The 16,910-nt window shown below is 49.8% G+C and overlaps 1 protein-coding gene and 1 long non-coding RNA gene across 2 annotated transcripts; both read right to left on the bottom strand.

Annotated features, from left to right (window-relative positions):
* Positions 1 to 672: 672 nt before the first annotated feature.
* On the bottom strand, positions 673 to 14,984 carry TMEM222 (transmembrane protein 222). Its single transcript, XM_083512043.1, has 6 exons — positions 14,478 to 14,984; positions 7,363 to 7,447; positions 6,389 to 6,420; positions 5,427 to 5,523; positions 4,911 to 5,041; positions 673 to 4,032 (listed from the first exon to the last, which is right to left on the bottom strand). The coding sequence occupies exons 1-6, from the start codon at positions 14,753 to 14,755 to the stop codon at positions 3,945 to 3,947; spliced, it is 711 nt and encodes a 236-aa protein (XP_083368169.1). The 5' UTR covers positions 14,756 to 14,984; the 3' UTR covers positions 673 to 3,944.
* LOC310710844 lies at positions 7,454 to 14,471 on the bottom strand. Its single transcript, XR_014528265.1, has 3 exons — positions 14,390 to 14,471; positions 11,524 to 12,606; positions 7,454 to 7,906 (listed from the first exon to the last, which is right to left on the bottom strand). It is a non-coding gene; the product is annotated as an uncharacterized lncRNA (long non-coding RNA).
* Positions 14,985 to 16,910: the final 1,926 nt, after the last annotated feature.

A 16,910-nucleotide genomic window follows, 5' to 3' on the forward strand; every position in this document is an offset into this window, starting at 1 on the left:
TCCACCCAGGCTTTGGAGATGTGAGATGTATATTTTTAGGACCCACCTTGATTTCGTAATTTTTAGTTGTTTTCAACTAAGACCTTAGGATGAAGGTAATAGTAATATGTGATAATAGTACAGTGGTACCTCAGGTTACAGACTCCGCTAATCTAGAAATAGTACCTTGGGTTAAGAACTTTGCTTCAGGATGAGAACAGAAATTGTGCGGCAGCAGTGGGAGGCCCCATTAGCTAAAGTGGTACGTCAGGTTAAGAACGGACCTCCAAAACGAATTAAGTTCTTAACCCGAGGTACCACTGTAATGTTGTAGAATAAACCTGCAAAAGAACACCATTTTTGGAGGGACTGTTAAGTAGATGTGCTTGGTTTGGATATCCACTAGGAATGCCCTTGTAAACTATTCTGCTTTCTAAAACAGAAGAGATAAAAACAGGATGGTAACCTTCCCTTCACTTCAAAAATGTTACAGAATTATAGAATTTAAATATGCTCATCATGAGGATCCACCTTATTGGAGGGGGGGGGAGTAAACGTTAATTTCTCTACGGTGAGTTTGATCATAGCCATGCAGCCGCTGAGCTCTCATCAATTCTGAACACAAGCCCTTCTCTCCTCCCCGACAGCTGGAGGGAGGGAAAGAGGCAGCCTGAACAATGAAGCCACCACTGCTTGGAGACATACACAGAAATGCATTTATTTTTCACCATCATCGGGATTATGAAATCACAGCAGCAGAGTTCAGTATATACAAAGGAATCCAGCACCCCCTGGAGAAACGACTCACAGGACAGAGGCCCATCTGGCTAATCATCAGCAAAGGAGGGGAGGGGAGAGAGGGGGAACCCCAAGTGGCACATCAATGAAGCTTCCAGAGAAGAAAGGAAACTGAAGAGGCTGGAATGTAACAAAACAAAAAGCAAGAACCCTAGAAAGCCTCAACGGGGTAGGTACCAAATAAACAATGACACCTTTGAGAAGAACCTTGGCACCTAACCAAATCTCTGAAGACATCTAGCCGATGGGAATGCAGAATGCGCGCAGAGACAGTGGCATACAATGACCTCTAAACCACAGGTTTCTCACTGTCCCTACAACCAGCAAATTTCTGGAAAGAAATGGGAGGCAACAGCTGTATGCTAGCGCATACACGCACATGAAGAAACCCTCTGTGCTGCACCCTATGAGTGACACACTGGTGTCAAAAATCCCTGCACGGAAGGGCTTCCCCTTAGAGGAAGGTTGTAACTCACACCCTTGCCCTAAAGAGGTGGCGTTAAGTGGGCAGCACAGCATTCAAAAATGAGTGGCAACTAAAGTGCTGAAAAGAGGAGGGCCAATTCATTCTGCGGGGTCGTGGTTTGCGTGCTATACGGGCTTGTGGTAAGGATGTCCCAATTTTATTTCTTCCACTAAACCCACATTCCCACCCACTGCCATGGCCATGCCAACAGTTTCAGGTTTTTCCAGCAGTACGGTAAACAAAGGCAGGGCTGAAATTCGGGACCACGGTGGAGTGAAGTGGTGGCTTTGTCATAAGGGGCAGAGTTCAGCAACCACTTAAAAACTCACCAAAGAAGACCTGCAGTGTGTGTTGGGGGCAGGCAGGGGAGAGGTCAGTAGCTTCCCATCAGTTATCGGTGCCCACCATTCCCATCCCTTGGCTGCAACAAGGAAATCCTTTGGAGTGGGATTCAAGACCTAGATTCGTAACTTCTCTGTGCCTTTAGTAGGTTAGCACATTTGACTTCTGGGGTGCGTTGGAGAAGTTCCACTGTCTTCCCAATTGGCCACCTCTCTTCACTGCTAAGCAGGCTGTTCAAGAATGTAGAAATATTATGAGAATGCTAGGGGGGGGGGGAAGGGAGCGAGAGAGGGAAGGAGGGAAAGGAGTGATGGGAGTTTCTGGCATCTTTGCTCCTGCTGCATCTATTGCCAACTTTATCATGTGGCAAAGCTTGTATAGTTGCATCATGTCAGCAAAGCACTTTTTAATTGACTCAAAAGACCAGTTGAGGCTACTGCTACTGTAGAAAGGAAGTTGGCTGTGAGCGCCAGGTCTGTGAGTTGCTTGGGTTTCCTGGAGCTGTTGTTTTTTTGGCAAATCACTGCAAGATTCCCCCCACTCCAGCGCGCGCGCACACACACACACACACGAGAGCAGGGAGGGAGGGAGGGATAGAGTCTCTGTTCAGTGGATCTGGTTTATTATTTCCCTCAGAACTAGAATCCCCGCTGGGTGTGGGAGTGTAAGCGATGGGGTAGAGGGGCAGCGGGATAGGCCACCGCACGCATTCACTTTGATCTAAGACCTTTGATCTCCAATCAGCCTAGAGCTTACTGATCGGCTTTCTACAGCTGCCGTTGTTCATGGTTGAAATGGCAAGAGTCCGACACCCAAGAGGACCTGCTCGGACGCAGGTGTTTCAAGGGGAAGACAATGCGCTGCTCCTTTGCACAGTGCAAAGTACTTGGCACGCCAGGGAGTGTGCGAAAGACGACTGGAAAGGGTGGAGATTAGCATGGGGAGGGGAGGGTGGGAGGGGGTGGCATGCAGCAGAGCAGTGTAGCACTTTCCGTCCCCTTCAGTTAAAAAAAGGAGGAGAAAGACTGCGCTTTTCATTGCTACATGGGCCAAGGCCAAAATTAAGTGGGCGGCACACAATTTTCTAGTGCAGCCTTCGCCAACCTGGTGCCCTCCAGATATTTTGACTACAACTCCCATCAGCCCCGGGCAGTATGTGCTAGCTGGGACTGATGGGAGCTGCAGTGCAAAACCTAACGTGGTCACCAGGTTGCTGAAGACTGCCCTGTTTTCAGGTTACCTGGAAAGCAGTACGAGAGAACTTGGCTCTTGAATGAATGGTTCTCTTCCCTTCAGAACAGACTTCATACTGGTAGGACTTCCAGCTTCGCTGGGTTAGATCAGGCATCTCCCAGGGGCGAGTTTTGCTTCTGGAGTCTTTCAAGGCACAGTGTTGTGCAGAACCACGTTATAAGCCATAGAGTTTAACCATCAGGTGGGTAGAACACTCTGTTTCTATCACACACGTGTGCAAAAAATCTTTGGGAACTGGTTTTATGAAGCAGACCAAGATGTCTTAATAGAACTCTCAACAAGAACAGCTCAAGGTCACCCTTGGAAACGACTGCACCAAATATCACTTAGGTTGGTGGGACCTTGTGGGGGGGGGGTAGAGGAATCAGCTGCTTTCAGAACAATGGCATTTCCGAGGAGCACCAAATTAAAAGCAAACAAAAAGAAAATGCACTTCTTGTGCAAAGGAGAAGAGGACATAACCTCCACGCTATGGTAAAAAGTCCTATCTGCAGAAGAGAAGACTGAAGGCAACCCCAGCTCTCCTGAGCAACGAGGCTGTCATTTCAGGCTGCCAATCGCTGCGGTACCCTGCCATAGGAACACTGTTACGACCAAGAATGCCACAAACCCCATTTACCAGCGCAAGCAGATTTAAAAACCAAACCCCTCCAACTCCAACCCACAACCCACAGCATCCACTGCTATCATTCCTCATAAAGTGCCACCGAGAAGCTTTCTGCGAGAGATTGGGGAAGCTTACAACCAGCCCCGGCGCCTACTGCGACGTGCCCAAAGTCCTCGCCGCACCACCTACAAATCCAAATCCAGGTTGTGCATCCCTAGGCAGGAACTTTGAACCAGAAGAGACCTTTGGCGAGAAGCAAGGTGCGGTGGTTCCCCCCTTTCCCTTGATGTCTGAAGGGAAGAATTATGTGGAAGAAAAGGGGGGCGGGGAGGGAAGAAAAGAAAGTCCAACAGGATAAAGGAAGAGTTGTTATTACGCAGCACTTCTTTTCTGCAGGTTTCTGGGCCACGCAGCTTACTTCCACAGCCTTCCTGGGCTCAGAGAGCCAGAGTTTTCAAGATTTGACTTCAAAAGAGGGGAGAACGCTGGCGTTGTCCATCATCGCATGTGAAGAGTCAGGCTGACTATCAGGATAATCCCCAAAAAGAGGATGAAAGGAAGCCAGGTCTTCACAAAGCCCCCTATGCTGCAAGGGAGAGAAAGAGAGATTTAGAGAACAAGAGAGGAAGCAGGGCGAGTAAGAGGCAGGTGGGACCATGAAGGAGATGGGGCAGAAACTGGAGAGGGGTGTTGGGAAACTGGAAGCACAGGAGGGAAACAAGCTGTGCCAGTCATCTCGGCTTTACTTAAGCCTGTTAAGGAAGGTTGTGCCATACATTCAAAGCACGCAGCTTTCCCCAAAGAATCTTGGGACTCTACAGTTCCCAGGATTAGGGTGGGAGGGTAGGCTATTTCCAACCTGCGTACAAGGTGGTGAAAGTGTTTGTGTGCAATTTAAGCTCAGCCCTACTTAAATCTGCATAAATACTAGGTAACTCGGGGTTTTTTTCCAGCACAGGAAAGCTCAGTTTCCAAGCTGTACTTTAGAAAAGAATAGTTGGAGAAAATACATTAACTGGCTACAGGTAGGTAGCCGTATTGGTCTGCCATAGTCGAAACAAAATAATAATATATTTTTTCCTTCCAGTAGCACCTGAGAGACCAACTAAGTTTGTTATTGGTGTGAGCTTTGGTGTGCATGCACACTTGGCTGTGCTTTCTCAACTGCGCAAGTGAAGTTCCCAGGAGGTTTTGCCCACAGCCACCAACTTCCTGTCCATAAAGTTGGCCACTCATCACAAGGGCTTGCTGTTGACCCTGGGACCAAACCTGCCGTCCAGAAGGGCTTGATGTTGCAAGCACCATCAGATTCTATGAGCCAAATAGTTTTCAAATCCCAATAAACATAACCGGTCACCAGGCTGCTACGTACTGCAGAAGCTTGGTGGAGATCAAGGCCCTTGATCAAAGTCTGCACCTCTGCACGCCACAGTATTCACAGCAACAGTCAAGCTTTCTACTCACCTTACGTACTTTCCGTATAGAAGGGAGAGGAAGCAAAGTTTGACCATATTCCAGGAAGTGCTGTTGTCATATCGCATGAGGTTTAAGGCCAGGGCTACGTGAGAGTGGCAGTTGTCACAGCAGAGGTTGTGCTGAAATGGTAAAAAGCACACTGCTGACGATACTTTTATTATTAAATACATATTCATTACCCACCCTTCAGCCTAAGGTCCCAGGGCAGGCTACAGCAGTAAGAACAGTATTAGAAACAATCTAAAACAACTAGCTGGGACTTATGGGAGTTGGAGTGTGACAACATCTGAGAAGACCACAGGTTGCCGGTCTGCGATGCAGGGTTTTCACAGTTAGAAGGGCTCATCTAAAACAACTCCTTGTTTCTCTTCAGTAGCTGGCAAGCAAGCTTGTGTTTCCAAAAGGTTTCTTGATCAGCAGCAAGAGCCTGACTCTGCCCTCCCAGCCCCAAACCAATTCTAGGTGCATGTGACCCTGCCGATTTGAGTACTGAAGTCACCTCACCATACGGTGCTTGTATTCCTCAGAGGCATCGTGCACCGCAGTATCCCAAGCATTAGGGCCACAGGAATACACTTTGCTGGGATCCAGCTTCCAGTATCTGGGAAAAGGGGGTGGGGATAGAGAGAGACGAGAACTAAAGATGCCAGTTCACATGTTTGTTTTCAACAACCTGCTCCCTCCCCACACACAACATTCTCCTTTCTAATAAATTCTGTTGCTCGTAGGATTTTCAAATGACATCTCTGCAAATTTAGATCCAGAAACTCTGAAAGCAAGGCTGTGTGTATGCGTGCTTGTGCTGTGTGTGCATTCATCAGCCATTACTTGTGCTTAGGTAATGGAAGTGCAGAAATTATAACTGGATGCAGCATTTATCATCCTGAGAAACCCTTTCCCTACTTAAACTTGTTTCCAGCCCTTACTGCTGCACACACACAATATAGAAAGTGCATGGGTGGAATTTCAGAAGCTGTAAATAAGATGGTTCCCCAAAGAGGATTGCCAATGTATTGGGGATCTGCATCTTCTAGCCCTTCCTGCTCCTTATGCTTGGATCTGGGCAAAAAGGGGGGGGGGGTGTAGCTTTGAAGAGGTCTGATAGTTGTCTCCCCCATAAGGATTACAGATTTGGAATCTCCCAAAAGGATTCTGTTCATTCAGAAGTTTCAGCAGCTTTTTGTCTTAGTCTGTGGACACCAATAAATTACATTCCATCTATTCTCAAAGCAGCAGAAATATTATTATTACACTGGAACCTCAGACGGCTGCAGGTTTTCTGTTTAAGGAGAGATTTCATGTTATGCTCCTCACTGAGAAGCACAGGTCCCAGTTCTCTGCTGCAATCTGAATTTTTAGTCTGCCTTAATAGCTAAAATACGGCATGCATTGCTCAGCTTTTCTGTGGATACAGTTTCTTTGCAAGTACATGCATCAGGAAAGGGCGGAGAGAAAACAGCACTTACTTTACAGGCCTCCCAAAAGCCATGTTGTCTTCCTAGAGAGAGTAGGAGGGAAAATAATAAACACACTTTATTTCCTGAGTAGCATAGAATAAAGAAATTCATATTACTAAATACATAATCTTGGGTTCTGAGGAATTACAACAGGGGCTGTTAACGCCCACAGAAACCTTCCCTACAAGGGCCCCTCCCCTTGTTGAAGATTGACTTGAAAAACACACCATTCTGTTCTAGTCAATAGAATAGATGTTTGGATGTGCTTGATGCCAAAAGACTTACTCCAGTTTGAAATATTGCTGACACATAAGTCAGACAAATTAGCTACTGCGCCCCCCCTCTCCCACCACCAGCCCCCCTTCATGTTTTCTTTTCCTAAATTTGCTGGGACACTTGGAACAGGATTGTCTTCTTCAATGCTTATTATCTCTCGAGAGATAGAGAGAGGCCAAGACGTTTGTGCATCTGTCTGCTTCAGAACATTCTGAAACTAGTAACCAAACATGAATTTTCAGAGCTCTTTGGAGCTAGTACTGGAAGGAAAAGGAAACTAACCCTGGAAATCTATACACACTTAGCTGAGAATACATCCCACTGAACTCAAGAGAACTTGCTTTTGAGTAGAGAAGTATATGATTGCACTGTTATAGCCTCCAGGTTTCGTGTACAAGAGGAAGGAGCAACTGGTGGTGGAGAGCCCAGTCTTATTCTTTACATGACCACCTGGATGAATCTCAACTCAGTCTTGTTATTTAACCACTTTCCAGGTTATCACAGGCAACTAGGAATTCCCCTCCCCATGTGCCCTCAGAATCAGCTCTGGAGGGTCCTCCAACCCCCTGGAGCAGATTTTGAGGGTGCGCAGGGGTGCGGCTGCTGAGAAGAGGAGAAAGCAAGAGTACTGCTGCGATAGTGGAACAGCAGGACTGGCCACGACTCAGTGGTTGCCAACAAAGCCACAGGAACAAGCTTCTACTTACCGAGACATAGTATGGCCCTGCAAAGTCCCGGATGACTCCAGCTGAGGTACAAATGCCCATGTGACCAATAATGGGGAACAGCCATCTACCAAAAGAAGAAAAGAAAGTATCAGGGGGCCTAGTTTTTTGTCCTTGAAGGTAAGTTGCTAAAAAGATGCTGCAGTGGCTGCCCAAGGCCGTGGCCTGACAGGACTGAACAGGGTGAGAGACAGCGACAATTCTGACAGTCCATCAAAGCCAACAGGACCTAACCTGGGCACAAATCAGATGGGATATTTGGTCTTTTTCCTGTTTCAAAGTTCCCTGTGCTCTGAATGGTTGTAGACTATATGTATTCCTCCTGAACAGGCTACACACAGGCTTCTAAACAACTACTTTCCATGCCACAAGTAGATAAGTAGGAATCATCTCCAGGTGATCTGGTGGAAGAAAGCCCTTGTAACCTAGGGGCAGTTGCAGACAATTCATTTATTGAACATTCATCCTGATTTGTTTTGGGGAGGTTAGACAATGTTGTGCCAAAGCAAGTGTCACCACACACTTTCTGTTATGTAGTGTAGTTTCACCCTGGGCCAACAGGGGGATACTGTATATAGTTTTCACTCAGGTCTGTAGATAGTTTTCACTCAGGTCCGCGGCAGTTATTTTAGGCGGGAACTCTGGGCTGTGGTGGTTACAATGTTGACAGCCGGCTGCCTATAAATACAGGCCGGCTGAGCTGTTCTCAGTCAGTTTTATTCCAGCTTACCACAATAAAGAGCTACTTGAAGAAATCGCTGTGCCGGCTGCTATGTCAACCCACGACTTAACACTGGCGACGAGGATGGGATTGATGGACATCAGAGCACAGCTAGATCCGGCCAAGCCTCCTAGGGCTAGACTGGTTTGATGCCCTCGGCCTGGAAGTCACCGGCATCAACTGCATCTCTAACGCAGAGACTGAGGGTCTGGTCAAAGACTTTGCCGAGGTTTTTGACGGCACCTTGGGCCAATATACAGGTACGCCCATCTCCTTTAGCCTTGATCCACAAGTCGCCCCCATCAAGCTAAAGCCACGCCGGGTTCCCTTTGCTCTCAAGGCTAAGGTGGACGAACAACTGGACAAACTGATTGCCCAAGGAGTTTTGGAGCCGGTTGACCACGCAAAGTGGGAAACCCCCATCGTCACGCCTGTCAAGCCAGATGGGTCGGTGAGAATCTGCGCTGACTACAAGTGCACGATCAACAAGGCACTTCAGCAGCATGCTTATCCGGTTCCTGTTGTCCAACACCTGCTGCATTCCCTGGGTGAGGGTAAGGTCTTCGCTAAGCTGGACCTTGCCCAAGCCTATCAACAACTGCCAGTTGATGATGCCACTGCTGAAGCCCAGACGATCGTCACCCACCGGGGGGCATTCCGTTGCCGCCGGTTGCAGTTCGGGGTGAGTGTGGCTCCTGGCATCTTCCAAAGCCTTATGGAGCGTCTCCTGCAAGGGCTTCCGGGCGTGGTACCATATTTTGATGACGTCTTGGTGTCTGCAGACTCACACCAGCAGCTGTTCGAGCGCCTCCGTGCCGTGCTGACCAGGTTCCAGGAGGCCGGGCTCAAGGTAAAGAGGGAGAAGTGCCAGATCGCCGTTCCACAGGTAGAGTTCCTGGGCTATCTTATCGATGCCTCCGGTCTTCATCCAACCACATCCAAGATCCGCGCTATCCAGCAGGCCCCCACCCCAAAGAACAAAACGGAGTTGCAGGCATTCCTGGGGCTGCTGAACTTTTATAACATGTTCCTGCCCCACAAAGCCACAGTGGCTGAGCCTCTTCACCGACTCCTTAGCACTAAGACGCCTTGGGCCTGGGGTCATCGGGAGACGGCGGCCTTCAACGCGGTCAAGGCTCTCCTTTCTTCAGACAGTGTGCTGGTACAGTACAGTGAATCCAGGCCGCTGGTCCTTGCCTGCGACGCCTCACCTTTTGGCATCGGTGCTGTCCTTAGTCACCGTTTTCCAGATGGAAGAGAAGCACCGCTCGCCTACTTTTCCAGGACACTATCTCCGACGGAACGGAATTACAGCCAGCTCGACAAGGAGGCATTGGCACTTGTGGCTGGAGTGAAGAGGTTCCATGAATACCTCTATGGCAGGACTTTTGACCTCATCACTGACCACAAGCCACTCCTGGGCCTCCTCGCCGGTGATCGTCCAACTCCACCGGTCCTCTCACCACGCATGCTGCGATGGACTGTTTTCCTGGCTGCCTACCACTACCGGCTCATCCATCGCCCGGGGAAATCGATGGGCCATGCCGACGCCCTCAGCCGTTGCCCTCTTCCAGCATTTGTGGAAGACCCGGCTCCAGCTTCATCGCTCCTTCTGATTGAGGATCTTCCGGCAGCGCCTGTATCGGCTGCCACTGTGGCCTCCGCATCTGCCCAGGATCGCACCATCAGCCGGGTGCTCAACTGGGTGTGGAGGGGGTGGCCACAAGGGCCTTTTGCATCGGAGTTCCAGCCCTTCGCAACCAGACAACATGAACTCTCAGCTCATCGCGGCTGCCTGCTGTGGGGAGACCGCGTCGTGATTCCCCAGGGACTCCGTCAGCGCGTCCTGGAGTCTCTGCACGTTGGCCACCCGGGAATTGTCAAAATGAAGGCGTTGGCTCGGTGTTACGTCTGGTGGCCTAATATGGACGATGCCATCACTGCCTGGGTGTCCGCCTGTCAAGCGTGCCAGGAGTCGAGGCCTGCACCACCGGCAGCTAAGGGACACACCTGGGAGACGCCAAAGACACCCTGGTCGAGGGTGCACATCGATCTGGCTGGCCCCTTTCACGGCCGGACCTTTATGGTAGTGGTGGACGCCTATTCCAAATGGCTGGAGGTCGCCCTGATGCCCTCCACCACTACCGAAGCTGTCATCCGGGTGCTGCGAGGCCTGTTTGCAACGCATGGGTGTCCTGATGTCCTTGTCTCTGACAACGGACCGCAGTTCACGTCAGGCACGTTTGAGCGGTATCTTTTGGGACTGGGCATCCGCCATGCCCTAACGGCACCCTTTCATCCATCCAGCAACGGGCAAGCGGAAAGAATGGTGCGCTCGACAAAAGAGGCACTGGCGCGCCTGGACCGGGGAGACTGGCATGAGCGGGTCGCCGAATACTTGTTCGTGCAACACATCACCCCTCATGCGGCCACAGGGAGGAGTCCTGCTGAACTGCTTATGGGCCGCCGCCTCAGGTCACCGCTCGACCGGCTACACCCAGACTTTGCCGTGGCTGAACCCCCAGGCTGTGCCAACGCACCACGGTCATTTGTCCCAGGAAACCAGGTCTTTGCCCGGAACTATGTGGGGGACATCCCTTGGGTGCCAGCCACAGTAGTGGGAGTCACTGGACCTCGCTCGTACCAGGTGGCACTCGAAGACGGACGCTTGTGGCGACGGCACATAGACCAGCTTAGGCGCAGGGTTGGGGACTTGGACACTACCGAGGTGCCCCCAACTGCGCTTGCGGCTCCAGAAGAGACACGTACAGATGGCGAGGCCCCACCTACACCTCCCTCGCAAGCTGCCAGCGTGGAGCCGAACCAAGCCGTTTCAGAACAGACTCAGACCACTCCACTTGCGGAGGCTCCACCCACAGCAGCGGATCCAGGGGAGTTGGTTCCAACGCCACCTAGGGTCGCACCACAGCCTCAGCGAGAACTGTGTGGCCCTCCGGACTTGGCTACCAGTCCCCGGCGGTCTGGCAGAGTTTCCAAGCGCCCAACGTATTTAAAGGACTATGTTGTTGGACAGGTATCACTGTTGGTCTAAGTATGGGAAATGTAACCGATATGCTTTTGTGCTTATTTGAACCATTACGCGTAGTGCTGTATATAAGGAAACCATTACGATTGTAACTAACGCCTTATCTCGGTGGGGAGGGGTGTTATGTAGTGTAGTTTCACCCTGGGCCAACAGGGGGATACTGTATATAGTTTTCACTCAGGTCTGTAGATAGTTTTCACTCAGGTCCGCGGCAGTTATTTTAGGCGGGAACTCTGGGCTGTGGTGGTTACAATGTTGACAGCCGGCTGCCTATAAATACAGGCCGGCTGAGCTGTTCTCAGTCAGTTTTATTCCAGCTTACCACAATAAAGAGCTACTTGAAGAAATCGCTGTGCCGGCTGCTATGTCAACCCACGACTTAACACTTTCCATTAAGTTTGATCTTCTGGGGAGGTGGGTTTGTCCTGCAATGCCTCCCAGTCAACTGATCTGCCAGTATGTGATTGAATCTCACTTGAAAAATAGCAAGTCTGGAAGCATCCTAGAAGAAGAAAGCTGGGGCTTTATTCCCACCAGTCTTTGGGAGACATGGATTCATTTCACAGGAGCAGCCTAATGGTGAGACCTAATATGGTGGTATGCAATTGAATCCCACCCAAAGTACAGCAACAGTTGGGCAGAGTCCATGGTCTTTAAAGCCATCAAGCATATTTGCCAGAAGATAACTAAGGCTGCAGGGACGCAGGTGGCACTGTGGGTTAAACCACAGAGCCTAGGGTTTGCTAATCAGAAGGTCAGTGGTTCGAATCCCCGCGACGGGGTGAGCTCCCACTGCTCGGTCCCTGCTCCTGCCAACCTAGCAGTTCAAAAGCACATCAAAGTGCAAATAGATAAATAGGTACCGCTCCGGCAGGAAGGTAAACGGCGTTTCCGTGCGCTGCTCTGCTTCACCAGAAACGGCTTAGTTATGCTGACCACATGACCCAGAAGCTGTACGCCGGCTCCCTCCGCCAATAAAGCGAGATGAGCGCCACAACCCCAGAGTCGGTCACGACTGGACCTAATGGTCAGGGGTCCCTTTACCTTTTAACTAAGGCTGCAACTCTAATCCCACTTACTTGGAAGTAAGGCTGGCCCACTGAATTAAATGGGACTTACTTCTGAGTAGATATGGTTAGGACTGCATCATACCCCAGATGCCAATCTACAGAACGCTGTCAGTACCAGCTGAAGAAGTTGACACCCTCTGCAGGAGACACACAAGTTTTATGGCCAGGGAGCCCCAGAGGTTTGCCCTAAACGATTGCATAAAACCAAGGAAGAGGTGCAAGGATCTAGAACAGGAATAGGGAACCTGTGGCTATCCAGATGTTACTGAACTACAACTCCCATCATCCCTGACCACTGGCCGTGTTTGTTGGGAGTTGTAGTTCAGCAGCATCTGGAGGACCATAGGTTCCCCACACCTGGTCAGAAAGTTTAGGGTCTTTTTTCTGACCTGTAAGAGTCAAGGAACATTTTCTTCTTTTGTCCTTCAGGTTTTCAAAATAATTTCTGAGTTATGTAAATACCTGCAATACTGGACAAATATAGTTTCTGTATTCCTAAACCATGTTTGTGTTTTTAAACCCCAGGGTGCATTAGGTCTAGGCACCAAAGCCTGCCACATTAAGGCCCAAAGAGACACAACATGGGAGATCATAGAGCTGGGAGAAACCTCAAAGGTTATTGAGACCAGCTTCCATCTTAATGCAATAAATACACTCTTAGTTACCTGTGATAAGATCCCAAAGCTTTTCTTTAAATGCTATTCAAAGCGGCTGTGTGGAGCACTGATTTTAATTAGCGCACTGGCTCCAAGGGCAGGTGTTTAACTCTTTCCCCATAGACAACTCTTTCCCAATCTAAACCGACATCAACACCCTGCTCCTATTTGCTCCGCAGAAGGGGGAAAAACAGATAATCCTAGATTTCCTCATACAAAAGTAGCAGCAATTTTGTGGGTGGGTGTGAGCGCCTGACATTTAGGTCAGGAAAATGAGACCAGTGGAGAAAAAATGTTGAATATCTCTTTCTCCAGCACTACAAGTTGGGGTTCACAATGGCTTCTTTAAAGCCTCCATTCAAAGATCTGACTACAGAACTCCTACATCAGGGTGGAGAATCTTTCTCAGTCCAAGGTCCACACTCTCTGGCAGGCAACTTTCTACACACTAGGCGAGGCTGGGGCCAGAGGCAACAAAATGGGTGAAGCAACAAATGTGACTCTTATCTTTCTACATTCAAGCTATGCAAAAGTCAGAGGTGTCTTTGCTGTGATTAACAAGAAGGGTTTTAAAAATTTCTGTTGCAAAATGTTTCAGCTTCATCAGCTATTCTGATAAAGATGAAATTATGCTGTTTTTAAGGTGGCAGTTATAGAGCTTTGAGGGTGGAATGCTCAGATGGGTTAAGGAATATTCAATATTTTAGTGATTAGCTGAATCCTAAAAATCCAGACCTATCTATCTGTGTACACACATTTATTTTATGTCTTTCTGTTCTGAACCTACTGTTCATCTGAAGTGCACCAAGGTGAAACCCCCCCCCCTGTACTATTTTTTGTAAGCAGGAAAGGAAAAAAAGATTCTGTCCACAATGGAGAAACAAAATTACTAGAACAAACGCGGGGGGGGGGGGATGGACCCAAGCAACAGTACCAGCTGTGTAGACAAAAAAAATAATAAAAATAAAAAACACATCACATTCTGAACTTTTTTTTTGTTTTAAATTACTTCACAGGGGGAAACATTTCAAAAATGAACAGATCCCAATGCTCTACTTAACTACTTGATACAGCACAATTTTCTAATAAGCACAGTCTTATATATAATCCAACAACCTGACATACTTCTGAAGTTTGATTTTGCCCCTGAAGAAAAGTGTTTAGGAAAATACAGAGAGGGACATCTTTTGCCTCTGCTGCTGCTGCTGTTTCCCCCCTCTTCTCCCCCACCATCCCGTCCCCGTTAAAACTGGAGCTATTGCTTCAATAATTCCGGGTCCTATCTTTGTGTCTTTTACACATTTAAGCTTAAATCATTATTTCGACCTTCCGTTTTATTTTGTGAGCGGCCCAGAGAACTTTTTTCGTTAATGGGCAATCCGTAAACAACAGTACTTCGAGCCCCGCTTCCTTCCAAAACCCATATCTTACCGTCACAACAGCCCTGTGAGGTAGGCGAGACCCAGAGCAAGTGTTGCAAGACTGCCTGTGTCGCCCATAAAAAACCCCATTTCACCTTCCTGACAGCCCTGCGAAGTAGGCTAGGCTGAGCGGGGCAGGGAGGGGGCTCCGACGCGGCGTCCCGAGAAGGGGCGGTGACTCACGTGAGCACGGGAATGGGCGTCCACACCACGCAGTAAGGGAAGCGGCAGCGCTCCGGATCCAGCCCTGCGCCCCCGGCGCCGCCGCCGACCCCCACGCTGACGCCGCCGTGGAACTGCTTCATCTTCCCCACCGCAACCTCCTCTTCCTCCATCACCAGGAGGGGGAGGTTCCGGGCCGGGGGGCGGGTGACGTCACTTCCTGGATGCGGGAGCGCCGCTTCCGGGACGGCGGGGGGGGGGGCAGGACGAAGTCCGGCCAGCCTATCGCGTCGCTGCATCGGCGTTGTTCCTGAAGCTGCCTTCTATCAAGGGTTCTAATGAGCCCGCGTGGTGACGCCACTGAGGCCGGCCCCGTCACTCAGCCGCACGTTCTCTCCGCCTCGCAGAGATTTGGGGGGGGGGGGAGGGCTGGGCTCCTACATCTTTTATTAAACACTGATGATTTTACTAAGTTTCAGTTTAGCTTGAGAAGTCCGTTCACGGCGTTGCAGCCAGCCAGTTTTCAAGCGTAGGGGGGAGGTACGTTGCCTGCCCCCCACCCCGCGTCACAGCCTGCCCGTCATCTGTGCTGGGGATTGTTGTTTAGTCGTGTCCATCCGACTCTTCGTGACCCCATGGACCAGAGCCCGCCAGGCACTCTTGTCTTCCACTGCCTCCCTCATGCTGGTAGCTTCGAGAACACTGTCCAACCATCTTGTCCTCTGTCGTCCCCTTCTCCTTGTGCCCTCCATCTTTCCCAACATCAGGAGCTTTTCCAGGGAGTCTTCTCTTCTCATGAGGTGGCCAAAGTATTGGAGCCTCAGCTTCACGATCTGTCCTTCCAGTGAGCACTCAGGGCTGATTTCCCTCAGAATGGAAAGGTTTGATCTTCTTGCAGTCCATGGGACTCTCAAGAGTCTCCTCCAGCACCATAATTCAAAAGCATCAATTCTTCGGCGATCAGCCTTCTTGATGGTCCAGCTCTCACTTCCATACATCACTACTGGGAAAACCGTAACTTTAACTATCGGATCTTTGTTGGCGAGGTGATGTCTCTGCTTTTTAAGATGCTGTCTAGGTGCTGGGGATCGCCCAGCCAATCTGCGGCCAGGGTGGGTGTGGCCTCGGGCCATTTAATTTTGGCGTGGCGCGCTCACTCTTCCTTGCCTTTTCGGAACAGCACCGAGCTTTACCTGCGGTTTTCTTTCGGTCGTTTTTTTCCTGCTCTAGAAGCCTTTTGTTTTGTTTTGAACTTCGTTGCCTTCCCCAGCAGTGCTTAGCAGCCGGGCTGCAGCCACCGCTTCCCGCAGGGCCGGCTGCCTGCAATCAGCTGTGAGGCGGGCGACTTACAGCTGGGGAGCAGCGCGTTTTTTCCTTGGGCTGCTGAAGCAGCGTCCACCGCCCTTCTGCTCTGCCTTTGGCTTCCCGCTCGCTAATTGCCAGGAGGCATTGCTTCAGAGGTCTCCCTTCAGCACAAGCCTCAAGATTGGGTGAGATCGTTTGGATCCCCTGTCTCCAGTTGCTTCTCCTTACCTCTCCCCCCCTTAACCCTTTGCTCCACACACCCCACACCTTGCTTCTCTGTGGATTTTGTGAGAACTCCGCCCCCCCCTCCCCGCGGCTGTGCTCGTGTTTATTTGCATTTACTGTGTGGGTGCTTTTGAGGGTGTGTGCATCTGCCTTGTGTTGCTGCTGGTCGTTTTGGCTGTGGCTCCCTCTTTTCATGCTTTGCTCTGCTATGATCTTGCTATGGCAGTTGTCAGTCACCATGTTGTTAGGGCCGGGTAGGAATGTTTTCCACGTGGCAAATTGACACCAGCCATTTGGTTTTCACCTACCTAGTAGCAATCCACAGCTTTTGTGAGGTTAGGCATTGGGTAAGCCTTTGTTTAGTTGGAGGGGAGGTTGTTGCCCCACCTGCCGCACCTCAGTAAGCGTATCCTGTTAAAGGGATCCAGGGTGTGAATACTGTCCAAATCCTGGGCGTGGGCTAGGGCCATGTCACAGCCCCTACAGGGACCTATCTGACAAAAGTTATAGGGCACCCCCTATCCGTGGATTTACTCTTCCCTGCAGACGAGCAAGAGTCAAGACATAGCCTGGCTTCACACCTGCACCTAAGCCAAACCACTGACATCTGTAACCAATAAAGTTGTGGTCTATTTGAACCCATATTCAGTGTCAGTGTGATTTATTGTTCTCCTGGGAACTTTGTGGCTCCGGTGCCTTGGCATGCAAGCACAACATCCGAGTAAGCATGCATAGAACTGGGCTGTCCTCTGTAGTTTCTGTTAAACACACATATGCTTTTTATTATATTATTATTTACCTATTATATTATTTATCAAATTTACATACCGCCCTTCATGTAAGGATCACAGAGCGGTTTGCAGTAGAAAAAACACACACCATAAGTGCACACACACACCCCACACACATAACACACACACACAC

Source organism: Podarcis liolepis (assembly GCF_965112155.1).
Source record: "Podarcis liolepis genome assembly, chromosome: 7".
Taxonomy (NCBI): Eukaryota; Metazoa; Chordata; class Lepidosauria; order Squamata; family Lacertidae; genus Podarcis; species Podarcis liolepis.